This window comes from Antedon mediterranea, chromosome 9, assembly GCF_964355755.1.
Source record: "Antedon mediterranea chromosome 9, ecAntMedi1.1, whole genome shotgun sequence".
In the NCBI taxonomy this organism is placed as follows: domain Eukaryota; kingdom Metazoa; phylum Echinodermata; class Crinoidea; order Comatulida; family Antedonidae; genus Antedon; species Antedon mediterranea.
In genome coordinates this window covers 22,175,268-22,197,848 of record NC_092678.1, presented here as the reverse complement: position 1 = coordinate 22,197,848, position 22,581 = coordinate 22,175,268, and the positions used below count along the sequence as shown (strand labels likewise).

At 34.5% G+C, this 22,581-nt stretch overlaps 1 protein-coding gene across 1 annotated transcript; it reads right to left on the bottom strand.

Moving 5' to 3' along the window:
* Positions 1-130: 130 nt before the first annotated feature.
* Positions 131-16,244, bottom strand: LOC140058794 (uncharacterized). The gene is made up of 5 exons (XM_072104537.1): positions 15,598-16,244; positions 5,082-5,208; positions 2,882-3,055; positions 2,196-2,348; positions 131-1,906 (listed from the first exon to the last, which is right to left on the bottom strand). Exons 1-5 carry the CDS (start codon positions 15,907-15,909, stop codon positions 1,416-1,418), a joined length of 1,257 nt encoding a protein of 418 aa, XP_071960638.1. The 5' UTR covers positions 15,910-16,244; the 3' UTR covers positions 131-1,415.
* Positions 16,245-22,581: the final 6,337 nt, after the last annotated feature.

Genomic DNA, 22,581 nt, shown 5'->3' with positions numbered 1-22,581 from the left:
GCCATTATTACCATATTGTATTAGGAGTATTATTTAAACACATTACCAATGTAACATAATATAATTATTATTTATATTAATACAAAGTAAAAATATTAAAAAGACAACGCACACTACTGTATATATGGAAAATAACTTTATTTACATATTAAAAAACTACAATTTTTAAATAAGTCATTTGACGTAATTAAATTCATTTCTTCATTCTTCATTCTCTATTTTTTGTATTAGTCCATAATAGTTCACATTAAACGTTTTTTCGCGATTTTATTATTATTACTATTATCAGTGTCCAGTGACGAATGACACAAACTTCTGATTTCATTCTTAATCCATTTGAAATTAAGAATAATTTGACCAAAATTATCATGTTCAAATAATAGTTCAAAAACATAACTAGCACGTCCATTCAATATTGTCTATTATTATTAGTATCCATTGACGACTGACATAAACAAATTCATGTCTACTTTCTCCATTTGTTCACAATATTGCTTATTCAAAATTACGGTCGGCACAAACATATTGCAGAAAGTTTGAAATTAAACGTAAAAATAAACAAAAAATACATACAGATGTACAAATGAAGGTCAAAGTGATTTTTAGCTATATTAAAGATGTATTGTCCCTTTGACTAATAAAAAAAAAACAAAAAAAAACAGATTTCGAAAAAAGGTGGGTCATTTTAAAGTATCATAATAGTTATTAACTATCACCAAAAATTTGTCGGAAAAAAAATCATTTAACTGAAATACAGACGTTTTTTGGTTAAAAAAATAACTTTGACTTCCAGTCAAAGTTTTTGATCAAAACATATCCCATAATGAAACATGCTTGTTTGGCTAGTCTGTATGCATAATTATAAAACTTCCTCACAATCTGTGTGAAAGTACCTTCTCAACCGTAACGAGTTGTAAACAATCCTAATTAGCATCATGCATAATGCGTACTCGTGGTTTAAATCTTTGTTTACTTTCGCTTGCGACGATTTTCCAGACGAAATGTAATCAAACTATTTTACCTGTTAATTACGTAAACTTGTTGCTTTTGGCTCGAATTTTCAACTTAAAGTGAATAACTTTAATATTACTTTGATATGGCCAATTTAAATTTAGAATATTTTGACCTTCATCTTTTTGTGTTTCAAGGGACAATATATCTTTAAACAAAAAACATCAACTTTTAATTAGAATTGCATTTTATATATTTTTAGATTTTTTTTTCTTTTTGGACAATAACATTTTAGTACTATAAACCAAAATTAATTTGTTTATTGTTTTTCTATACGAGAGAATGACGGCCACTTTCTAAGCCCGGAGGCGATGGTTGGTTGTTCTATTTGTTTGTACTTAACACCATGTCGACAAAGCGCACTCTTCTCACGTTGATTTACTCTGTTGTATGATATTAGTATATCATAAGGTACAAACGGTACAAGTGAATTCTGCACCACGTGCATATGACCTACACGGAAGGGAACTCCGATCACAGGCTCCTCTTTCTACCGGGGATAGTATCGCACCATTTTCATTAACCGGAAGAGAATTCGATCTTGCTTCAGCCATTCTATCAACACACACTGACGTCTGCCTGCCTTTACTTTCAAACGAACTAGCCATCAAGTATCCGTCGTATTCAGCAAGCCAGCCTACGGGGCAGATGCTCGTGCCCGGTACCATCAGAACAGTGCTACGTTGAACAACACGACAGACTGCGCAGACGGCTCCTCGGTTGTGTAGCGCCCGTAATGGCATGAAATCAAGTGTGTTGTACTCGGCGCCGAATATGAACGCTCGCCTGTCCTGCTGTGTTGGTGGTAGCGGACGGTGCAACACCGGATTGTGGGGGAGACATTGTAAATCTGCTAGACCGCCCTCGTGGTTATACGAAGAACCGCCAACAACACCTAAAAGATGACAATAATTTAGCATACTATTAGGAAAGTTAAAGAAATAAAACAGTCAATTACAAATTAAATTGGTCATTTCTCGAAATTATGTCTTAAGCTCTGCCTACACTATAAGAAAATGTGATGTGCCGATATATGGACATGATGATCATATCACTACCATATTTGGGCATTTCACTACCATATTTGGGCATGTCACACATTTTTTGTCAAACTAGTTTGATACTGTAAACAAAACTTTAGGCTATCGTATACATCAACTTTCTTTAGTTCTTTAGTTAAATACCTTGATATACTAATTCTGCAGACTTGGGACATATTCTCTTCCCCCAGCGTATATACGTATTTCCTATTGACCCGCAGTTAGCTCCATATAAGTATCCAGGCTGTCCACGGTCGCCTTTTAGCCCGGGAAGTCCTTGCATACCCTGTGGTCCAGCTAAACAAAATTAAATAATTTAAACATGGATTAAATTAATTATTCCAATGTTTCTGTAAAAAATAAATAAAATTGATTGTTAAGAAATTTTCTTTTAAACAGATTTAACAAGTCCAATGCTTGCCTCATCAATAAACCTTGGTTCACAATAGAACACCAGCAACATAAGCCTGTTGACCAATCATAAGCGACAGTTTGAATAATCTATCGCTTGTGATTGGTCAACTCATCATGTTGCGTTACATCCTTATGTTGTGTCTTTAGTAGGAACCAAGTATTATGTAAAACAATGTTCAATGCATCCATGTACAATGAATCACACAGTCCACAATGGATCAATGGAAAATAGTCGAGGAAGATATTAAGTGGGAGAAAATTGATTTTTATTTCAGAACTAGCAAGTCTTTGGGGAGGTGCACTGGCGTAACTAATGTATAAGATTGACCTATACGATAAAATCATAATTTTATTAACACCTCTCGAGATTTCAATACAGCCAAAAAAACCCTGGATAGAAATAACAATATACTTACGCAAGCCAGGGGTTCCATCGTGCCCATTCCTTCCTGCCTCTCCAATAGGTCCAGTTGGGCCTGGCAAACCGTCGCGTCCATCCCGCCCATCTTTTCCTCGTAGGACTATTGTGGGGATTTGAACCCCGCTTGTACCCGTTTTTGTCGTCTGTTTACTTACAGTTTGGTAAAAATCTGGTTTAAAAAAAAGTTATGATTTTTAATGTTGAAACTTTATCCACGTTAAAAACAACATTTATTTATAATACACATTATAAAAGCAAATCATTTCACAGAAAAAATGTAGAACAATTTTGTATCAAAAGGTTTGTCATTCTCTTTAAAAAATATGTAACAGTAATCAAACCTGTCCTCTCTGCTCACAGGTTGAGCACCAGACTGTTAGACCACAAAACTATAATATATTAGGATTTTACCTCACATATATGCATACATTCTAGCTATAAATACATAATATGTATACAACTTTATTAGGGACCTATATTAGAATAGCACGCCTCATTGTAAATTAAATTAGTAAGGTTAAAAGTACAGTTACATCAGTCATTCCCAGAAAATAGGCTAATCCGTCCTAATACATAGTTTCATAATTGAAACTGATCCTCAATATTAATATTACCAAAGCTAATAGTGTAACGTGTCTTTAGAGCTCGGGTGGGGCTGACAGACAGACTGTCACTGGGGGACCGGTTAGTGACAATCAATATGGTTACATTTGTGACAGATGGCATTTGAAATAAAAAACTATATTTGATAAATATCCTATTGACTACGCCTAAAGAAACATTTGGCTTTTCTCACGATCTTGAGATGGTCATCTGACAAGTTTGAAATGTGTGATGGGAATTATTATAAAACATGCATTGAAACTCTGTTACAAATACAAGGCAGATGACAACCATATAAAAATACTTTAAAAACATTTTTTAATTCTTAATTATTGCTTTTCGATATCATAATAGCGACATCTATTAGAAAAAGTGTAATATCATCATGTACTAGATGAAATCCAAAATTTGTTTTTACACTATAGTTCCAGACTTTGCTAGGTGGACATTTTTCTTTGTACATGAAGTGTCAGACATAGGGATACTGTCTAACATCTACTGAACTGAAAACAATAAAAATTAGTGTTGAGGGGATTGAAAATAATATAAAGCATAAGATATTATCTAGCTTTAGGTATGTTTCTTTTTGAAAATATTAGAAATAGATAGTAATTTATTAAAGATGAGTCAAACTGGATAAAAGAAAGTGCCATATCGAGTTGTTTACTTGGGTTGGGGAATTGTATACAGAGTGACAACCTGCAGCGCAGCAGCCTAGACAAAGTGCAGACAATCTCAATTTACTGGGCTGGGCTAAGATGAGGTCAAGAAGCTAGCAAAATACACAAAGCAGTTTATACATACACAAAGAAAAACATTTAAAAAATCATTATTGGACCTGACTGTGCCGTACTAAATTAAATTGTTTTAAAACCTTCCCATGTTGTTCTGTTCTGCTTGTCTTCCAGTACGGCCGGGAACTATTGAACTGTAAATGTGAATGCAAACAGAGGGGGTAGTTGTGTTTTTTGCTACTATCATAACCATTTCAAAACATTATTTGCACTGTATCGTACTAAACTAATTTGTTTAAAAGCTATCAGCGGTCTATACATAAGGAGGTGCTAAGTATAGTAGTTTTAGAGAAGTATTTCATGAAAAATAAAGGTGCATTTTATTAATGATGGTAATAATATGATATTCCGGTGCGAGACGGGAACTATTGTGAACAGCCGATTGCCAATAGAGGGGGTAGTTGTGTTTTTTGCTGCTATCATAAATTGTTGCGAAATCATTTTTATTCTATTATCGACTTATACTGTACTAAATTAACTTATTTCAAAGAAAGAAGTTACTTTTCCAAGCAACGGTGCTATGATACTAGTTTTACAAATGTATTTAACGAATCACAAAGGTGTAGGCCTAGGCATTTTATCATTTCTGTCAGTACGGGAACTATTGTAGTGCAGTTGAAAATAGAGGGGGTAGTTGTGTTTTTTTGCGCTATCAGAAGAATTTTTCAATATCATTGCACTACAATCCTTTACCTAATACAGTATAATAATTATAATATAATTGGCAGTGATTTAATAGGCGGCTGTCCTCTATTTTTTTAGATACGCCTCTAAAAAATAATTTCATAAAAAACTCACCGTTAGCAGATGATCCATCTACAAATTGTATTTCTGTCGGTTGCCCTTCGACTAACGATCGTTTTTGTATATTTTTCTTTTCAAATTCTTCTCTATTAGTTTTATTTTTTAACTGTAATAATTCCTCCTGTAAAATATAGATTAAAAATATATTTACAATATACAGTCATATAGTTTTGCCTTTTGATGCTGTTTGTACCGTAATGTAAAGCCCTATGCAAAATAACGACGCTTAATGAAAGAAAAAGAAAGAAAAAAGATCAGAAATAAGTTTCGTTCAATTAAAGTGATTCATCATGGATGTGTGTACATTATATAATGTATTATTATTTCATTTAAAATCAGTTGATGCTCCCTTAGGCTCTCTGGTGAATACGTAATTGACTGTATTGGCTGCAGCCGGTGTTGGGTACAGGCGGAAGAAGACCGAACTGGTGCAGCCTTGAGAAACAGACGGAAACTAGAAAAATGTATAGTTCCTATAACGATGATCAAATCCTATTCTATCCTATCATTTCATATCTACAAGTACCACTCATAACATATTTTGTTATTTTATTGGGATATTTCAAACTTATAAATAGGATCGGAGCCGTTGTATATTATTTTTGTACAGATATCACTAGTATAGAACAACATTCCCTTAGTCTGGGTTTCAGACGGGAGTTTTGACTTACAGTAAAAAGATAAATATTTTGGCACATATGGCGTTTCATATGTATATTACTTTAGCTTGTTTTTCAGACAAACATCGAAAAGTCTCGAAATAATTACAGACTTTGGGCAAGCCTAAACATTACCTATACAGTCAGCAACACGTGTAGTCACATTTTTTAAATTTAATATTTCATTCCCCACCCCCCCCCCCCCCCCTTTGCATTTCTTAGGGTCAAAGAACTCCGCACTTTTATATAAAAGGTGTGTCTTGGTATATTAAGCGCAGCTTTACTAACACCTGTTGTACAATTCAATGATATCACATGTAGTGTGCCAATGTGATACACCTGTAACAGGTGTACAGTACACACGTGGTTTCAGTAATGCAATTGACTCAACGTAATACGGTACTTCTTCGTAATGTAGGCCTAACGCTCGTACTAGCTCGTCCTATCTTTTATATTGACCTAGCAGTGCCACAATTATGATATATTTCCCACGATAGTAGGCCTAGAGCTGTATAATTTGTTCCCAGAAGAGAACATTAAAATGGTCGTGTCGGGCGTAGCTTTCGAGTGAAAATTTTACTTTTCTTTTCTGTATATCGTGTTTTTATTCAACTTCTGTTGCAGTTTTAAATATAGTTGCTCTTTATGTTATATATTTCACTTTGGTGAGTAAGGCGAGGGACTTGTACGATTAATAACACAATCTGCACGTACAAAAACGTGTACTAGATGAAGATAAATATCACTGAGTAATAAAACGTGTTATGTAATATGCCTACGGTTAGCAAAAATGAAAACTAATGTTTAATTCATTATTATACAAATTATAGCATTTATTTAATTTGTCCTGAGGCGTGACCTTGATATTAGTGTAACCGAAAAAGGGAAATAACAAATGATGTTTTGTTATTATAGAGTAATAATATAAATTAGATGACTAAACATGTGTACACGAATTAACTGTTGGTTCCCGGATGCGCGCGGCTTTTCTATAACTTCGCTTGTCATTGGTTAAAATGCTTGCGTTGCGTTTACGTCCTTGTGTTACGTTTAAAGCTTGGTTCTCACTAGACAGTTAGCAATCACAACCGAATAAGCGACCGCTTGTGATTGGTCAATTCACTTGCGTTGCGTTACGTCCTTGCGTTGCGTCGCTAGTGGGAACCACGCTTTAGTGGCGCAACGTAAGAAAATGCCCTTCCAATAATAGTGTTTGCCCCCGCCTGCGTAAACTCAAATCTGCGATGTTTGCAGCACAGTTGCGTCGTCGGTTCTCAAGCGTAGATCTCACTAGCAACGTAACGCAATCTACGCAACGTAAGAAAATGCCATTCCAATCATTGTGTTTGCCTCCGCGCGCCTGCGTGAAATCTACGATGTTTGCAGCACTATTGCGTCGTCTGTTCTCACTTCTGATTACGCAATACAACACTTTGCGTCGATACGTCGCTGCGTTGCGTTCTAGTGGGAACCACGCTTGGTTAAGGCAGCATATAGACACACAAACACAACATAATTAAATTTGCGGAAACAGATGACGAAAAATTAAACAGAAACACACATGCACGATATTATTTGTGAATATGTGTTTACAGTACTTAAGTACACAAACGGGTTTCTTTTTGTGTACCTGTTCGAGCAAGGCACTCAAAAATGTTGTTTTGGTGCGGAATGCGTCACATATTGTGTACGGTACTATTAATGCCTTAATAAAATATTCTATAAATTGTAAACATAAAGCAGATACAAAGGTTTAACTCTTTTATTAAATCATACCATAGAGAAACATTAATACAGTACTAGACTACAGAGCATTATTTGCATGATTTCCACTTGGACACAATGCTATATGCCCAACGCAAGCGAGTCGACCAATCACAAGCGACAGTTCGGATGATCCACCGCGTTCTGATTGGTCAAAATTTTTGCAATCCGCTTACAGACAAGTGTAACAAGCCACGCACATTATTTCATTAATTTAAACAAAGAAATATACTGTTTCACCCAGCCCTACTTTCTACTACCATTGGACAGACGAATTTATTCAATTGTAATCTAATAATAGGCTTAACATGGAAATGTTATAGCCTGGTACACGGGATGCTGAGTCTGCGATATTTTCTATAAGAAAATTTCGAAGTCAATCAACAATGAGAAATAAACAAAACAGACGACAAAAACATTAATTATTTGTGGCAATTCGATCAATTGTCTCAAAACGTAAAGCTTGGTTCCCACTAGAACGCAACGTATCAACGCAAAGTGATTGTGTAATCAAAAGTGGGAACCGACGACAAAAACATTGATTATTAATTGTGGCAATTGGAACAAGTCTATTGGAGAGTAAGATCACGGCACATGTTAATTGGATAGATCTTATACTAAGTTTGTTGTGAATTAAGCTTCCGAGACCGTAGACCACTGCAGTAGTATGTAAAGCGTGGTTCCCACTAGTGACGCAACGTAACGCAATTTACGCAACGTAAGCAAGTGCCCTGCGATGTTTGCAGAACTATTAGGTCGTCGGTTCCCACTTGTGATTACGCAATACAGCACTTTGCGTCGATCAATCACAAGCGACAGTTCGGATGATCCACCGCGTTCTGATTGGTCAAATTTTTGCAATGCGCTTACAGACAAGTGTAACAAGCCACGCACATTACTTCATTAATTTAAACAAAGAAATATACTGTTTCACCCAGCCCAGACAGCTGTGTCCACGCTTAAGCGTGGTTCCCACTAGCGACGCAACACAAGGACGTAACGCAACGCAAGTGAATTGACCAATCACAAGCGATGGCTTATTCGCTTGTGATTGCTAACTGTCTATAACTTCGCTTGTCATTGGTTAAAATGCTTGCGTTGCGTTTACGTCCTTGCGTTATGTTCTAGTGGGAACCAAGCTTTACTACGAAGAAAAGGTTGAACATAACTATACGTTCATTCGAATGTCACACATTGTCTAAGGCAGCACGTACGTTTGAGGATCGAGCGCTCTTCCTGTGCTTTCAAAATTGCTTTGCACAGTGTGTTACTGGCGGAAGTGCTGTGTTTAAGTCGCACAACCCATCAATAACATACCTTTATTCAAATTACTTACGACAAAATAATAAGATTTGTTTAATGAATCACACAACTCTAAAAGTTGTCAGAAGCGATTCAGCAAAAGTAATAAATTATTTTAATTTTGAGAAATCATAAATCAATATTTAATACTATTTGTTTAAGCAATACAATAGTAACACGGTGCAATTCAACCGAAATAGCCACATAATACAAAACAACAATTCGAATCATAATTCATAAACTTTATAAAAAATATTTAATTCACACAAAGAATGACATAACGTGTATTCACACACAGTACTACTTTGAGAAAGAGAAAGAAAAATTTTAAAAATAAAATAGACAGGACTTGAACCTAGAACTCTACTATTGGAAGGTGAATGCATACCCATTAGACCACACTCTTATTTTCTAGCTTTTAGTGCATTTATTGGAATAACACACAGAACTAAAAACACCAACTTTTCTCTTGCAGTGATCTATCAATATATTCCAAATCCAAAACTACAGATTGTATCAATTTACCTAAACAAAAAAATGATTCTATAGAAATTATCGAATCCATTGCATAAATAGGCCTACAAGGTCGAAGTTCAAGATGATATTATCGAAATTAATATAATATCCTCTATTTATAAAGCGCCAAATGTTGTGAGAAACTTACCCTGGTCATTTGTCGATATACCATACCGTATTTGAGCATATCACTGCCATATTTGAGCATATCACTACCATATTTGGGTACATCACACTATTTGACAGTGTAGACAGAGCTTAACAATTGACCCTACTTTTTCATAGAAAGCTTCCAACGGATTTATATAAATCTAAAAATAGATCATACCTGTTACTATCTGTATAATGTGAATCAGCTTTGACCTCAACGTAGGAAATTACGAATCATTTTCTTTACCAGCCTAAACCGTTTGCATGTGTTGGGCTGTGATGTCATTCTAACAATTTGCTTTTAGTAGGGAAAACTACATATTATTTTATTTGGCAAGGAAAGGCGTTATTGTATTGTATAATTCCTATAATATTAATAGTAATATGGGTTGGATAGTAGGATTAAATACTTTGGTTATGAAAACTAGTGCGTCGTATATAATCTATACGATAATAGAGAGAGTTGTTCGGCTACTTGTTATAAAATTCATGTTTGTTACTATTGCGCGCATCCCAAGAACTGGGGATAATGTTGAGGCTGGTTAGTTTAAGTTCGGAGGGGTACTCAATCCGGGGCGGGTCTGTATAAGGTTCACCAGTTTACAAAGACGAGCGGTTACGGTAATACAATTAATATAGAATCTATGTTATTCATTATGACCATTTACACACAACGCGGAGAGGACGGGCGGTTTCCGGTCAGGATTATAGATACAGATTCTACGTGGGACAAGCTACGCGGTATTCCGCTCAGAATGATAGATACAGATTCTACGGGGGACAAGCTACGCGGTATTCCGCTCAAGATAGATACAGATTCTACGTGGGACAAGCTACGCGGTATTCCGCTCAGAATGATAGATACAGATTCTACGGGGGACAAGCTACGCGGTATTCCGCTCAAGATAGATACAGATTCAACGTGGGACAAGCTACGCGGTATTCCGCTCAGGATGATAGATACAGATTCTACGTGGGACAAGCTACGTGGTTTCTTTTTTATTTTAAAGCGAACTTATAATTTTCTGTTACACAGGTTTAAAGTTTACCAACTACACATTTTACTGATTCCCGGAAGCGATATTTCTTTTCGTACATAAGTTGGGGACCCCTCGTGAAACGTCACAAAATATACATGAATATTCATTAGTCATATCAATAAGGTGTGATGTTTAGATTTATTCTTTACTATTTTAACTATGTTAACCACAGTTCTTAATTTTATCCCTATCTCATTTTTCTTAGTCCGTGATTTCCTCGTTTTACCAAATACGGTTTGTAAATATTAATTCTATTCTATGGATATTGAAACACACGAAACTGTTCTTTTATTTTGTTTCCCTAATTAATAAAGTTAATTTCGTTTTTAAATCAATTATTTCAATATTTGTATTGAAATAACACTGTAAGTTGTGATAAGGGTTTGACCCATATTTGACCTGTATTTGACCTATATTTGGTAGTTCCAGTGAAAATAAAAACGATATCGCTATGGAAATGATCAATTGAACTTTACGAATTGTTATTTCCTTCATAAATAGATTGTCGTGTTTTAGTTGATTACTGGGTAGTAAATTACAAGGCAGATGATTGCTACATTATCAGAGTGTCAGAGACAACAATTAGTACAACACCAAGGCAATTTAAGTTGGTTAGATAATAAATAATAATAATGATAATAATACTGGAATTATATAGCGCACATACCACTCAAGAGCTAAAGGCGCGTCAAAGAAACAAACAAAACAACAAATAAAATTGTCATTGTTCAAGAGTAGCAATTGTTGAAATTGTTGATAATAAAGATAAGATATTTGATTGAAGAACAAATTGTGCACATATAAGTAGGCTATCAGAGAAACTTAGTACCAAAGAAGAAATTGATATAGGTCCAATTGACATTAATTAGATTAATTTGATTAATTTGATTTAGGTCCAATTGACATTTATTCCGATATAGTAGAACCCCTATTAAGGGACAGCTTTGTCCTCTTTTCTTTTTCTTTTTCTTTCTTTCTTTCCATTCATCATACACACTCCATACATAAGCATTAGTACAAATATTTTAAAAAAAGAATGGAAAGGGGGGAATCATTATCTTAATAGGGGTTTCCCCTAGATAGGGGTATCCCCTAGATAGGGGTATCCCCTAGATAGGGGTATCCCCTAGATAGGGGTATCCCCTAGATAGGGGTATCCAAAGGAGGGGTTCTTTTGTAGATGGTATTTTATTTAAACACAAATAACATAGAACATAACAGTCAGTGACCGAATTACGAATTATTTACAAAAGAACAATATGGAAATTACCATTAAAATGGAGTGGAATTCGATAAAAACGTTTATAAAATTAGGCCCTACAGTTATCGAAATATAAATATATATATTAACTTTAATAATTATATAATATGCAAATATGAATTGGAAAACTTAATTTAGTAGGACTAACGATATAATTCATATAATTTAAAGGAAGACATAATTATAATATAATTCTATAATGACTTTTATAAATATTATGTCTATTTTTTCAACGTGATTATTACATCAATTTCAATGAGTCTTATTGCCTGTCTAATTGTGAAAATGTTGTGAAGAGATAAACATTAATGTGATAATGAAAACAATTCGTAATTCATATAATGTAATGCGTTTTAAATAAGCTAAATGACGCAATTATGACGGTTATCGGACGCAACATTACTGATAACAGAATCAATAGCTTTAAAACATTATTTTCCAAAATAACTTTTGCTGCAAATAGCTTAATTTCACGAGAAACGTCATTGCATAAGCAAGCACAAGATGGGTTTGGGAGAAAACGTCACGACGCGTACGCACAGACAACCAATCACGAACGGACTCGTCGTGACCAAAACTTCCCATCATGCATTGTGCAATGACGTCGTGCACGCTATTTGCGATAAACCTTATGATGACAAAGCTTTTTAGTTTAAAAATTAGAATAATTATTTACGAATAATGACAAACATTTTGAACGGAAACTACAAAACAAATAAACACACAGGTTTTAATAATTGCATTTGGTAATGACGGTTTGCTGATGAATAGGTTATTAGATTACTGTAATAGATGGAAATTACTAAATATTCCCAATTACCTCTTTTTATCAATTATCTCTAATCCAAATCGGCAATAATTCATTCCACAGTACAACATTAAAGAGCTCAATTAATTAGAAATGGGATAGATTCATGTTATATGAGTCAAAAGATCATTGCCGTAATTTTTGGGCGTGTTCACTATAATTAGATTCAGGAGGAATCACATTAATGAAATGTGCGATAATTTCTAATTATGTTATCAATATTTGGGGATATAAAAGAAATTGAATTCAATTATTTTATTTTGTCAAGCATTCTGGCTCGAAAATTGTCTTGCTTGTCACGTATATAAAGCATTAGGCCTAAAATATGATAAAATTGCTAAAATACAAACAGTACGACATATATCATACAAATGTAGAGAACAGTGTCCTATAAAAATTGGATCAAAAAATTTGATAAAAAGTAGGCCTTTGTTAACCTGACAAAATTTGCATTAAAAAGCCTCATGGGAAAAAGAATTACAGGCAAGCGAATTCTACCACCTCTGCTAAAGACAAAATATTTGTTGAAAGTTTTGTTTAAATAATATGATATAAACATATCATAAGAATTATGAAACTTTACTTTAATCATACAGCGTGGTAACAGTTTCGTCAACAATTAAGTGATCTTATGAAGTTACTGGAGCGTGCAATATGACGTCATAAGCCTGTGAATTTGAACTTGTGGTATAACTCCGTCAATATGTATACAAGTATTGTTCTTCTTAATTTGAATTGAAAATAAAATATTTAAATGTTTAATGAATCAACGTCTGTGGTATATATAGTTTATAAAAAAAAAGAATTAGAACTAAAAAGCGGATGCTTAAAACGTGATCTTATCAAGTTTGAACTTTGACATTACATATCAATGTCACGTCTAAACTTAAAATTAGACCAATTCATGTGGTATAGTTTATCAGCAAGAAATTAGTACTGGAGAGTATGTGATATACGAACAAATTTAGCCAGTTTTAGGTGTACTGTGGTAATTAAGATTCGACGACTTGTACTTAAGTGAAACTTTGGTTCATATTGATTACGGTTCAGGAAAAGATAGTCTGACGAAATGAAAGTGGTGAAAAAGGTGAAAACAAACCTGAGAGGTAATTTGCACAGGTTTTGTCGTCGATACTTTCCGGTTAGACAACAGATTATTTAGTGACACGTATTTACTGCCACGACCGATCAATGAAAGAAATCAACTTTGTAAAAATTTTTGCAACAGAAACTCCCAAACACACCAAAACGTTGGATATTGGGAAAAGAAGAAAACGTAAACTCTGTCTATAATATTAAACTACAAAAAAATGTGATGTTCCCATATATGAACACAATGATGTCATATTACTACCATGTTTGGGCACATCAAACTTTTTTTTGTCAAACTAGTTTTATAGTGTGGACAGAGCTTTAGAAAGAAGTAGGCCTAATAGTACTGCACTATAAAATAAATCTAAGATACTTTTTTACCTAATAGATGACAGTATTACCTTCTCCTCCTAAAACCCAAGTACATACAATTATACAAATTAATCAATATGCTATTAAGTTACACATAGTAAGTTTGCTTTCCTGGTAAACACACACTTTTCACACCTGCGCATTTGAATTAAGGTTACTGTGATACGATGAATATTGTAAAATCTGAAATAATAACTAATTGAATTTTGCCTAAAAACAAATCTATGATGTGGTAGAAGGCGACTGATTGTCTGTAAGTCAGGAATTAACATCCATATTAATATCCTTACGTGGCGGGCATTTTAACAAGTAAAAGGTCCAAAAGATTAACCCTATAAAAATGTCCATTTATTGCTGCCTTTGGGTTCTTTCAACCTTGGTAATATTTATAACTTTTTTTACGAAGGAAAATTCATGATGATACGAATGATAAAAACTTTCTATGGAACATTTTTGCTTTCAAGCGAATTCCATGGCGCGAAATAAAGGAACAGACTATTGCGTAAAAAACGAACAGAGTTATTGCGAAAAAATTGTTTTGAATATTTATTCGACCTAAAATTGAGGTCATATTTTCTAAAATAAAGATGTTAATGATATGGTTTTGAATCACGGATAACTCGCAAAAAACGAACAGAATATATTACGAACGGCTTGTTTTGAATAATTATTCGATCAAATTATTTTTATAAAAATAACGATATTATTGATATGGATTTAAGTGACGGATAACTGCTACACGTGGCAAGAATATTTACCCTTGGGTTTCTCTACAAACGTAAGTGAACCGGCCGATCTTTATCACCGTCACTACATATTACCGCGACAAAACATTACTTTCTTCCTATTATTAACAAAGTTTTTGTTTTCGTGCCAAGAGTGTGGACACAGTGGATGTCAATTAGAGTTTCACGAAAGCAAAATTTATGAAAATTAATTGTTTTGATTATTCAATTACACCTGCTTAGAACTAAGCTGACTACCTAAGTATTTATAAGTGGAAACATAATTGCGAATAAGTGGACGTGATTATATCGAAGCAACGTACATATTTTAACAAATTAAAATAATATTTAACAAGATGTATTTCGTATTGAATTTGAAAGTACAAAATGTCGAAAAAAAGTGTACGAGTTATTTTTATTAAAAAGAATATTTCTACTGAACATGCCAAACGAAATTATTCATACAAAAAGTAAAACAAAAACATTATTGTTGCTTTTTGAAGACATACCATTACTCTCTTTTTAAACGAATGCTTTGACTATTGTTTTTTTCAATTAACGTTTAAAAAAAATACAATTGTTACGTAATCTTAAAATGTGGGTGTATTTTTAAAGTAACCATTTCAAAATTATTTTACTATGTAAACTTTTAAAATACTGTGCAATTGTTACCACATTTTATGTTAAAAGATTCTTTAATCACACGCGGAATACTCGCATTTTTCGATTAAAAGTTTGTTACTATCTTTTGTAAACACTTGTGTTATTACCGTCCTCGTGCATCATACGCACATTACACTCGCGTCTGACACGAAACTCACCTGCAGACGATAAATATTTGTTTGTAATTCCATGAGTATTTTTTCTTGGTGTAAGATCGTTGCTTCTTGCTGAACCAATCGACTCTCATGTTTTTGTAATTGCACATCTAACGAACCAGTCCTTACAGAAATCGTTGGAAAAATCAAAGCTAAAACCACCATTACCCCAACACTCAACGCCAGAGCAAACTGTGACACACTTTTAATCTGGCTAATTTTCCAGTTTATTTGTTCCACAGATAACTTGTCAGTTTGTCTGTTTGCCTGTAAAATAAACGGCATTTGATCGTCTGAACGTATTCCAAGATTCATCTTGCTTTTTTTGATCGCAGACGGTAAAATGTATACGCTCCAATTTGTTTATTTGGCGCGATAATGTGTTCAACTATGTCGTCGTCAGCAGAATTAGGATAAAGCTGTTTCGATCCATTTCAGGAGTAAGCCAATCGCGGAGGAATCAGTACAGACAAGGAGCTAATGTCGAGGCGGCTTTAAACGTAGCACTGACAAGCTTCTGACTGTGTCTCACTATTTTCAGTACAGGACTTTACCGAGTCTTACTGCTGTTGTACTATACAAAATATCGATATAGAGGAAATTCAATTATCGAGCCTGATCCTGATTTGTGACTGCCCTGCGATTGACTGCTGTTCACCAATCTCATACTATTACTATGCCTCTTAACTCGTCGTTTAAATAGACAAATGTATTAGTTACATACTTAACCGTTTTATTATACTGTTATTAAAACGTATAATTGGTGATGAAGGAACACGTACCAGACTATTGTGTCAATAGCATTGAAAAAATATGCCCAAATGTAGTAGTGATATGCCCAAATATGATAGGGATATGCCTAAATATGGTAGTGATATGCCCAAATGTAGTAGTGATATGCCCTAATGTAGTAGTGATATGCCCAAATGTAGTAGTGATATGCCTAAATATGGTAGGGATATGCCTAAATATGGTAGTGATATGTTTAAATATGGTAGTGATATGACATATAATGTCCATTATATGGGCACATCACATTTTGTTGTCACATAAAATTTGATTTGAAGTTTCGACAGAGCTTTAAAAAAGTCAACTTATAATACCGAAAACATAATTTTGACATATAATATTGATGTCCAAAATCCGGAAATTTTAAGTATAAAAATCGAAAAAAAAGTTGTTTTTCAAGCATACTTCAAACTCGACCCATCCCAAGTTTTTAGAAATTCACGCGGCGTCAGTTAATTAAGAAAGGATGTAATTAATTCATCTTTCGATTCCATTGGCAGCAAAAAAAATTAAAATTAACTAGTTGACCGTATTGTGTGACAAAATAAACACACACAGGCCTAATTTTCGTTGCATCTTTCAAAGTGCAATTTGTATCACCTTAGTTCCCATGGGAATTACGCTCGAGTTTCCGTGCTGCCATCTGCCGGTAAAACTGTTCAGAGGAGGATCTATTTCCATTACGGTTTCTTAACTTCTTTATTTGGAAAATAGAGTTTGCTTACGTCATGGTGTGATAATCTTTAGGGTTTACAGGAGCTGTGGGTACTGTGATAAACACAAATGTATGGAGGAAACTTCAATTTCAGGGTATATGTATTTTTTGTGATAACAAATATAACCACGAACAATTAATCTAAAAGCTATCCTTGGGGAGGAACACATTGAATGTTAAATTTCACATGTATTAAATAGGTTAGTAAAAATAAATAATTATTATTTGAGCGTTTTATGTGTGTACAGTTAAGTAAGTTAATACTTTGTGTACAAAAAATAGTAATTCAATTAATATAAAGAGACTGACTAAAAAAACCTGATACAGTATGTTATATTTATAAATAATGACTTCATTCTAAAATAGTGTATATTAAGATAATTAATTTTGCAGTGTAACCCTTATTAAGGGGACACATTAACCACATTTCCTAGGAGTAGTTGTCCGGGTGGTAATTGTCTGGGTGGTGATAGTTGCCCGGGTGGTAATTGTCCGGGAAGTAGTAGTTGTCCGGGTGGTAATTGTCCGGGTGGTGATAGTTGTCCGGGTGGTAATTGTCTGGGTGGTGATAGTTGCCCAGGTGGTAATTGTCTGGGTGGTAATTTCCCGTGTGGTAATTGTCCGGGAGGTAGTAGTTGTCCGGGTGGTAATTGTCCGGGAAGTAGTACAGTAGTTGTCCGGGTGGTAATTGTCCGGGTGGTGATAGTTGTCGTGGTGATAGTTGTCCGGGTGGTAATTTCCCGGGTGGTAATTTTCCGGGTGGTAATTGTCCGGATGCGATTTTTTCCTTTATATTTATAATTTGTTTCATATGGAAGTGTCCCCTTAATAGTGGTGTCTTTAAAGGATCTGGAATACTATTAACGGGCTATTGAGAAACTTGATAAATTGTACTGAATCCTATAAAAAACAACTACACTATGTTCACACTTCTAAGGCTACTATGGCACGCCCAAAAGGCAGAAAACAAACTGTTTTATAAACTACAATATCAAGTGTTTCACAACATTTTGAATTAATGACCTGACCTGATAAGTTTTAATTTTAAGTTTCAAGTTGAGCACGTACGATAACAGTTTAAAAATGAAAATGATAATTTATATTGGACAATTATGTTGTATTAACAATTAAAAGTGATAATACTATAGTAATAATAGGAAGAAGGGTGTAGTTGCGCTTGGCATTTTACCGGAAATTACGTCACATGCTGTCTGCGCCCACAAGGCATCACGACCATTTTACAGCAGAAATCTAAATGTTTCACTTCTTTGATATAGTTTGATTTTATGATTACATACGGGTATTTAGAAATCGCGCATCGGTTTAAGTCTAGCAATATTCTTTGCAAAAAAAATCTAAAAATATAAGTCCCACTTGGTTGTTATGTTTTAAATTAATGAAAACGATTGATTATTCATACAGCCGTTTTTAATTACGCCAGAAGAAAATACATCTCACTCATTAATAATCTAAGCAAATGGGATGAATTAGGACAGCTATGCGATATTACAAATAAAACCAAACAAATATATAACAAAATAATAATTATATTAAAGTTCAATTAATATGAAAGATGTCATACAAATATATATATATATTAATTTTACCAGTTTTTAAATGGGAATATAATTTGTTTATTTTCTTTTTAATTAACTACTAAGTATTGTTAGGCGCTCTGTTCTTTGTAGGGCGCCTTATAAAAACCTGTATAGAATAACACAGTCTTTTTATGTGGGATTGGTGTATGTTTTAATGAATTTTTTAAATTGTAATTTGTTTTATGTATGATGTAATTGTAAATGTTTTGTTTGTTTTACCATATTTTCTGTCGAGGAAAACACTTTTTCCATGTACACATTTTTTATAAATAAAGATTTGGTTGATTTGATTTGATTTGAAATACGTACACATATGCAACCTTTCATTCGTGTTGAGACCTTGTACCATTAACCCGACACAGACCATGTCATTCGTGTGTTATTAGACATTAACTCGGTCATACAACATCCAACAGAAGTCTCAACTATGGATGATACATCTTGTCAACAGTGTCCTTCGGCACATAAGTTTTCAATCACAAACACATTAAAAACGGGACGAATCGTCTTTTAGAGAAGACCCACGGGAAAATTGTATTATTCCCTTGAGAGTATAGGGACACGATATTAAGGTATTTCAGAACAAACTACGAATGCTTAACTAATAACACGATCATGGACATAATCAAGTATAGACTAAGATACAGAATAAAAGAAGTATACTCACATGGATTTCGCCGACCGTCTCTGGTTGAATGGTCTTCAATTCTCCCGGGTCTTTTATATTAATCGTATCTAGCGGCGTCCCATACAAATATACCAGAAGTTATTATTTTATCGCGAATAGGGGGAAGAGTGAATTTCTTTACTCTTCACCGATCGCGACCGAATTCGCGACCGATTTCATCTATCATCAATATCTATGTAAAGAGGTGAGAGGAGCACAAAGTTGATGATGATTTAGCAGAAAGTAACATAGCTAAACAACCAATATTTTATCTGTTACATTAAAGATGCCGCAATCCCATTACTCACACAACTCATAATATTATTATGATTATGAACAAAAAACCTCAAATATGTATGAATTTACTAATGAAGTTCACTATGCAGTTGTTTAAACATACCATATAGAAGAAAATCACTGGGTAAATTATTATACAAAAGACAACAAAATAAATTAGTTTCGATAAAAAAAAAGAAAATGTTGCTACAATAGAAAGACGAGCACGAATCAGCGAACCAGAAAGGTTCCTCTCACTCATCTCGGAAGATGAATCAAACTCCTCACTGAACAATACAGCAACAAGACGAGCACGAATCAGCGAACCAGAAAGGTTCCTCTCACTCATCTCGGAAGATGAATCAAACTCCTCACTGAACAATACAGCAACAAGACGAGCACGAATCAGCGAACCAGAAAGGTTCCTCTCACTCATCTCGGAAGATGAACCAAACTCCTCACTGAACAATACAGCAACAAAGTAAATGCTCATAAATTCATTTTGGGTTGGGGGGGGGGGGGGGGGTTGGTGGATAAATGACAAAGATGAAGAAGCCCTTTGTTTAATGTCTTCAAATTATCTTCTAACAACATTTGGCTAAAGACATGACACTGCATTTTCTTCTAAGCAAACAAAGACATGTTCCACGGTATGCGTTCCGTGAATCATGACAACCTTTGCAATCAGCTCAAAATAAGGGACAGTTAGGGCCTGAAAAACGTGCCTTTCAGCACATGATTAATACGCTAGTATTATCTAAAAGGACATTTTAGTAATGATTTTTTGTTGAGTTACATATTGTTACGTTTGCAAAGTACTTATAAGATTATAGTAATTGATAAGCGGCAGATCATGGCCGGAGCTTTTAATAGACCATGAATACATTAAGTTCCAACACTTTTTTTATTTACTATGATTGTAAATTTTAAACAATTAATTTAAACAATTATATAAATCTTAATATTTGTTAAAAGCCAGGGTCATATTAAAGCTTATAGATCAAAACCTATTATGAATATCCTAAATAAATGATTAGGCATGTAAACCCATCCACCTGTACTGTATCTGGACACATGACATGAAATTGTCAGTCAAGTATCAGGCAAAACGCTGTATACAGTGTAACATTTGCACCACATGTTGCGTCTGTATTATGTTAAGGTTATATTAGATCTTATGACCTACGATACAGTGGCACATATGATACACATGTGACACTATATTACCGAATGTGCGCAGGACACATTAATTATATGTACAGGAACCTAGATATAGGACTAGACTAATTTCCTTTACACTGATTTACACTGTAACTGTTACTTTCTTCGTCTTCTTTCTCCCATTGACCTCATCCTAAATACGTACGTGGATTAAGAAGTGACTTGGCTGATATAGGCCATTTGATTGCAGATTTTATATCACACAATCTTAACTTAAATTTAACTTTCAAAATTTACGTGATTTAGGTTTATCCAGGCAGTTATTTATATAATATATATATATCAGGTCATTCAAAACCAGAACTGAATTTTAGTTAATCGCTCTGAGGCTGGACAGATATGAGGGGCTGGACAAAACAGTATATCTAATTGTACGATGAATTTCCCCATCGCAACCGTTTTAAAATTAGACTTTACTAATGCGTGGTTCCCACAAGAGACGCAACACAACGACGTAAACGCAACGTAAGGGATTTGACCAATCACAAGCGATGGATTATTCTAACTGTCGCTTGTCATTGGTCAACTCGCGCGCGTGCGTTGCGTCTACGTCCTAGTGGGAACCAAGCTTAAAATGCTATTGGGGCGAAGAATATTGGTCTCTGTGGGCCCCTTAGAAGGGAACCTGTCCACGAAAACAACAAAGTCATTTGAAGATTGTTTGACAAACAGTCAAATAATAATTCTAATGTCAGCTGCTCGTGCAAAATACTATTATAAAGAGCTATTTTAGAAACGTACGAATTAAGCCAAGTCTTAAGGAAATCCAATCCCTCACTGACCATACACATGTTATATTCGCACTTTGTCTACGCATTAAAAATAAAAATATTACATAATTAATGACGAGAACACTGAATTATTATATAAATTAATCTGTCTAAACTACCTCCTTTTATGGGTACCTACTTATTTTTGGCTGTTACGTCATTGAAAAGTGTACCTCTATTAATTTGTTTTCTTTTACATTTGGTACGTTTTTACTGTAGGCCTCCTGTTACTGCACTGTAGGCCTCCTGTTACTGCACTGTAGGCCTACATTGTGACAGGTTCTCAGCAGACGAGTGCTTTTGTTGAGGTATCAGTCACTCTTTCCAAATCTGTCACATGTCGTCAATGGTAAATGAATGACCATGACCTATTTAAAAGGGGGACAACTTCATAGAGACTGATGGAGAAGATTGTAAGGTGTAGGCCTACAACAATGTTGATAGCCTCTAGTAGGCCTATTATGCTACGTTTGACCCATGAGTAACCGACGAATGGTGTGATGCTTGAAGCATTATACAAGTGTCTACCTATCTAACAATTAAGTTTCATATCTTAACGGCGAAGAACGAATGAAGCCACCTTTCATCCTTTCGCGGAACGGAAGACGGCGCCGCGGTTCAATTCTTTATAGGATTAGCGACGTCTGCTTTATTCGGGGGACGAATCGACCCGATAGTCTTTCTCCACGCAATCCGATCTTATCTCAACTCATTTAGAAAATATAAGGACCGATGCACTCAACACTTACGCTTTCATATTATACACTTACGCTATCATATTTTAAAGATATATGAAAAGCCCACGCAAATCACACTGTACCACCAATTGTGGTTTATGATATGTATGCAACAGTTGTCATATTTCATGATTAAGTGCACTTTTCCTCAGTGGAGCGGCTTAGATACATTTGAGAGAACGCTCGACAATTTAACTGAATGTCCCAGCAGCTT

Bases quoted from the DNA above. Each gene is read 5' to 3' on its own strand.
- LOC140058794 (XM_072104537.1), bottom strand. From the start codon at position 15,909: ATGAATCTTGGAATACGTTCAGACGATCAAATGCCGTTTATTTTACAG. The intron at 2,349-2,881 runs GTAAGTATATTG...AATTTTGTTTAG, and splicing joins CGATGGAACCCCTGGCTTGC to CTGGACCACAGGGTATGCAA. The intron at 1,907-2,195 runs GTATTTAACTAA...GTCATCTTTTAG, and splicing joins TGCAGAATTAGTATATCAAG to GTGTTGTTGGCGGTTCTTCG.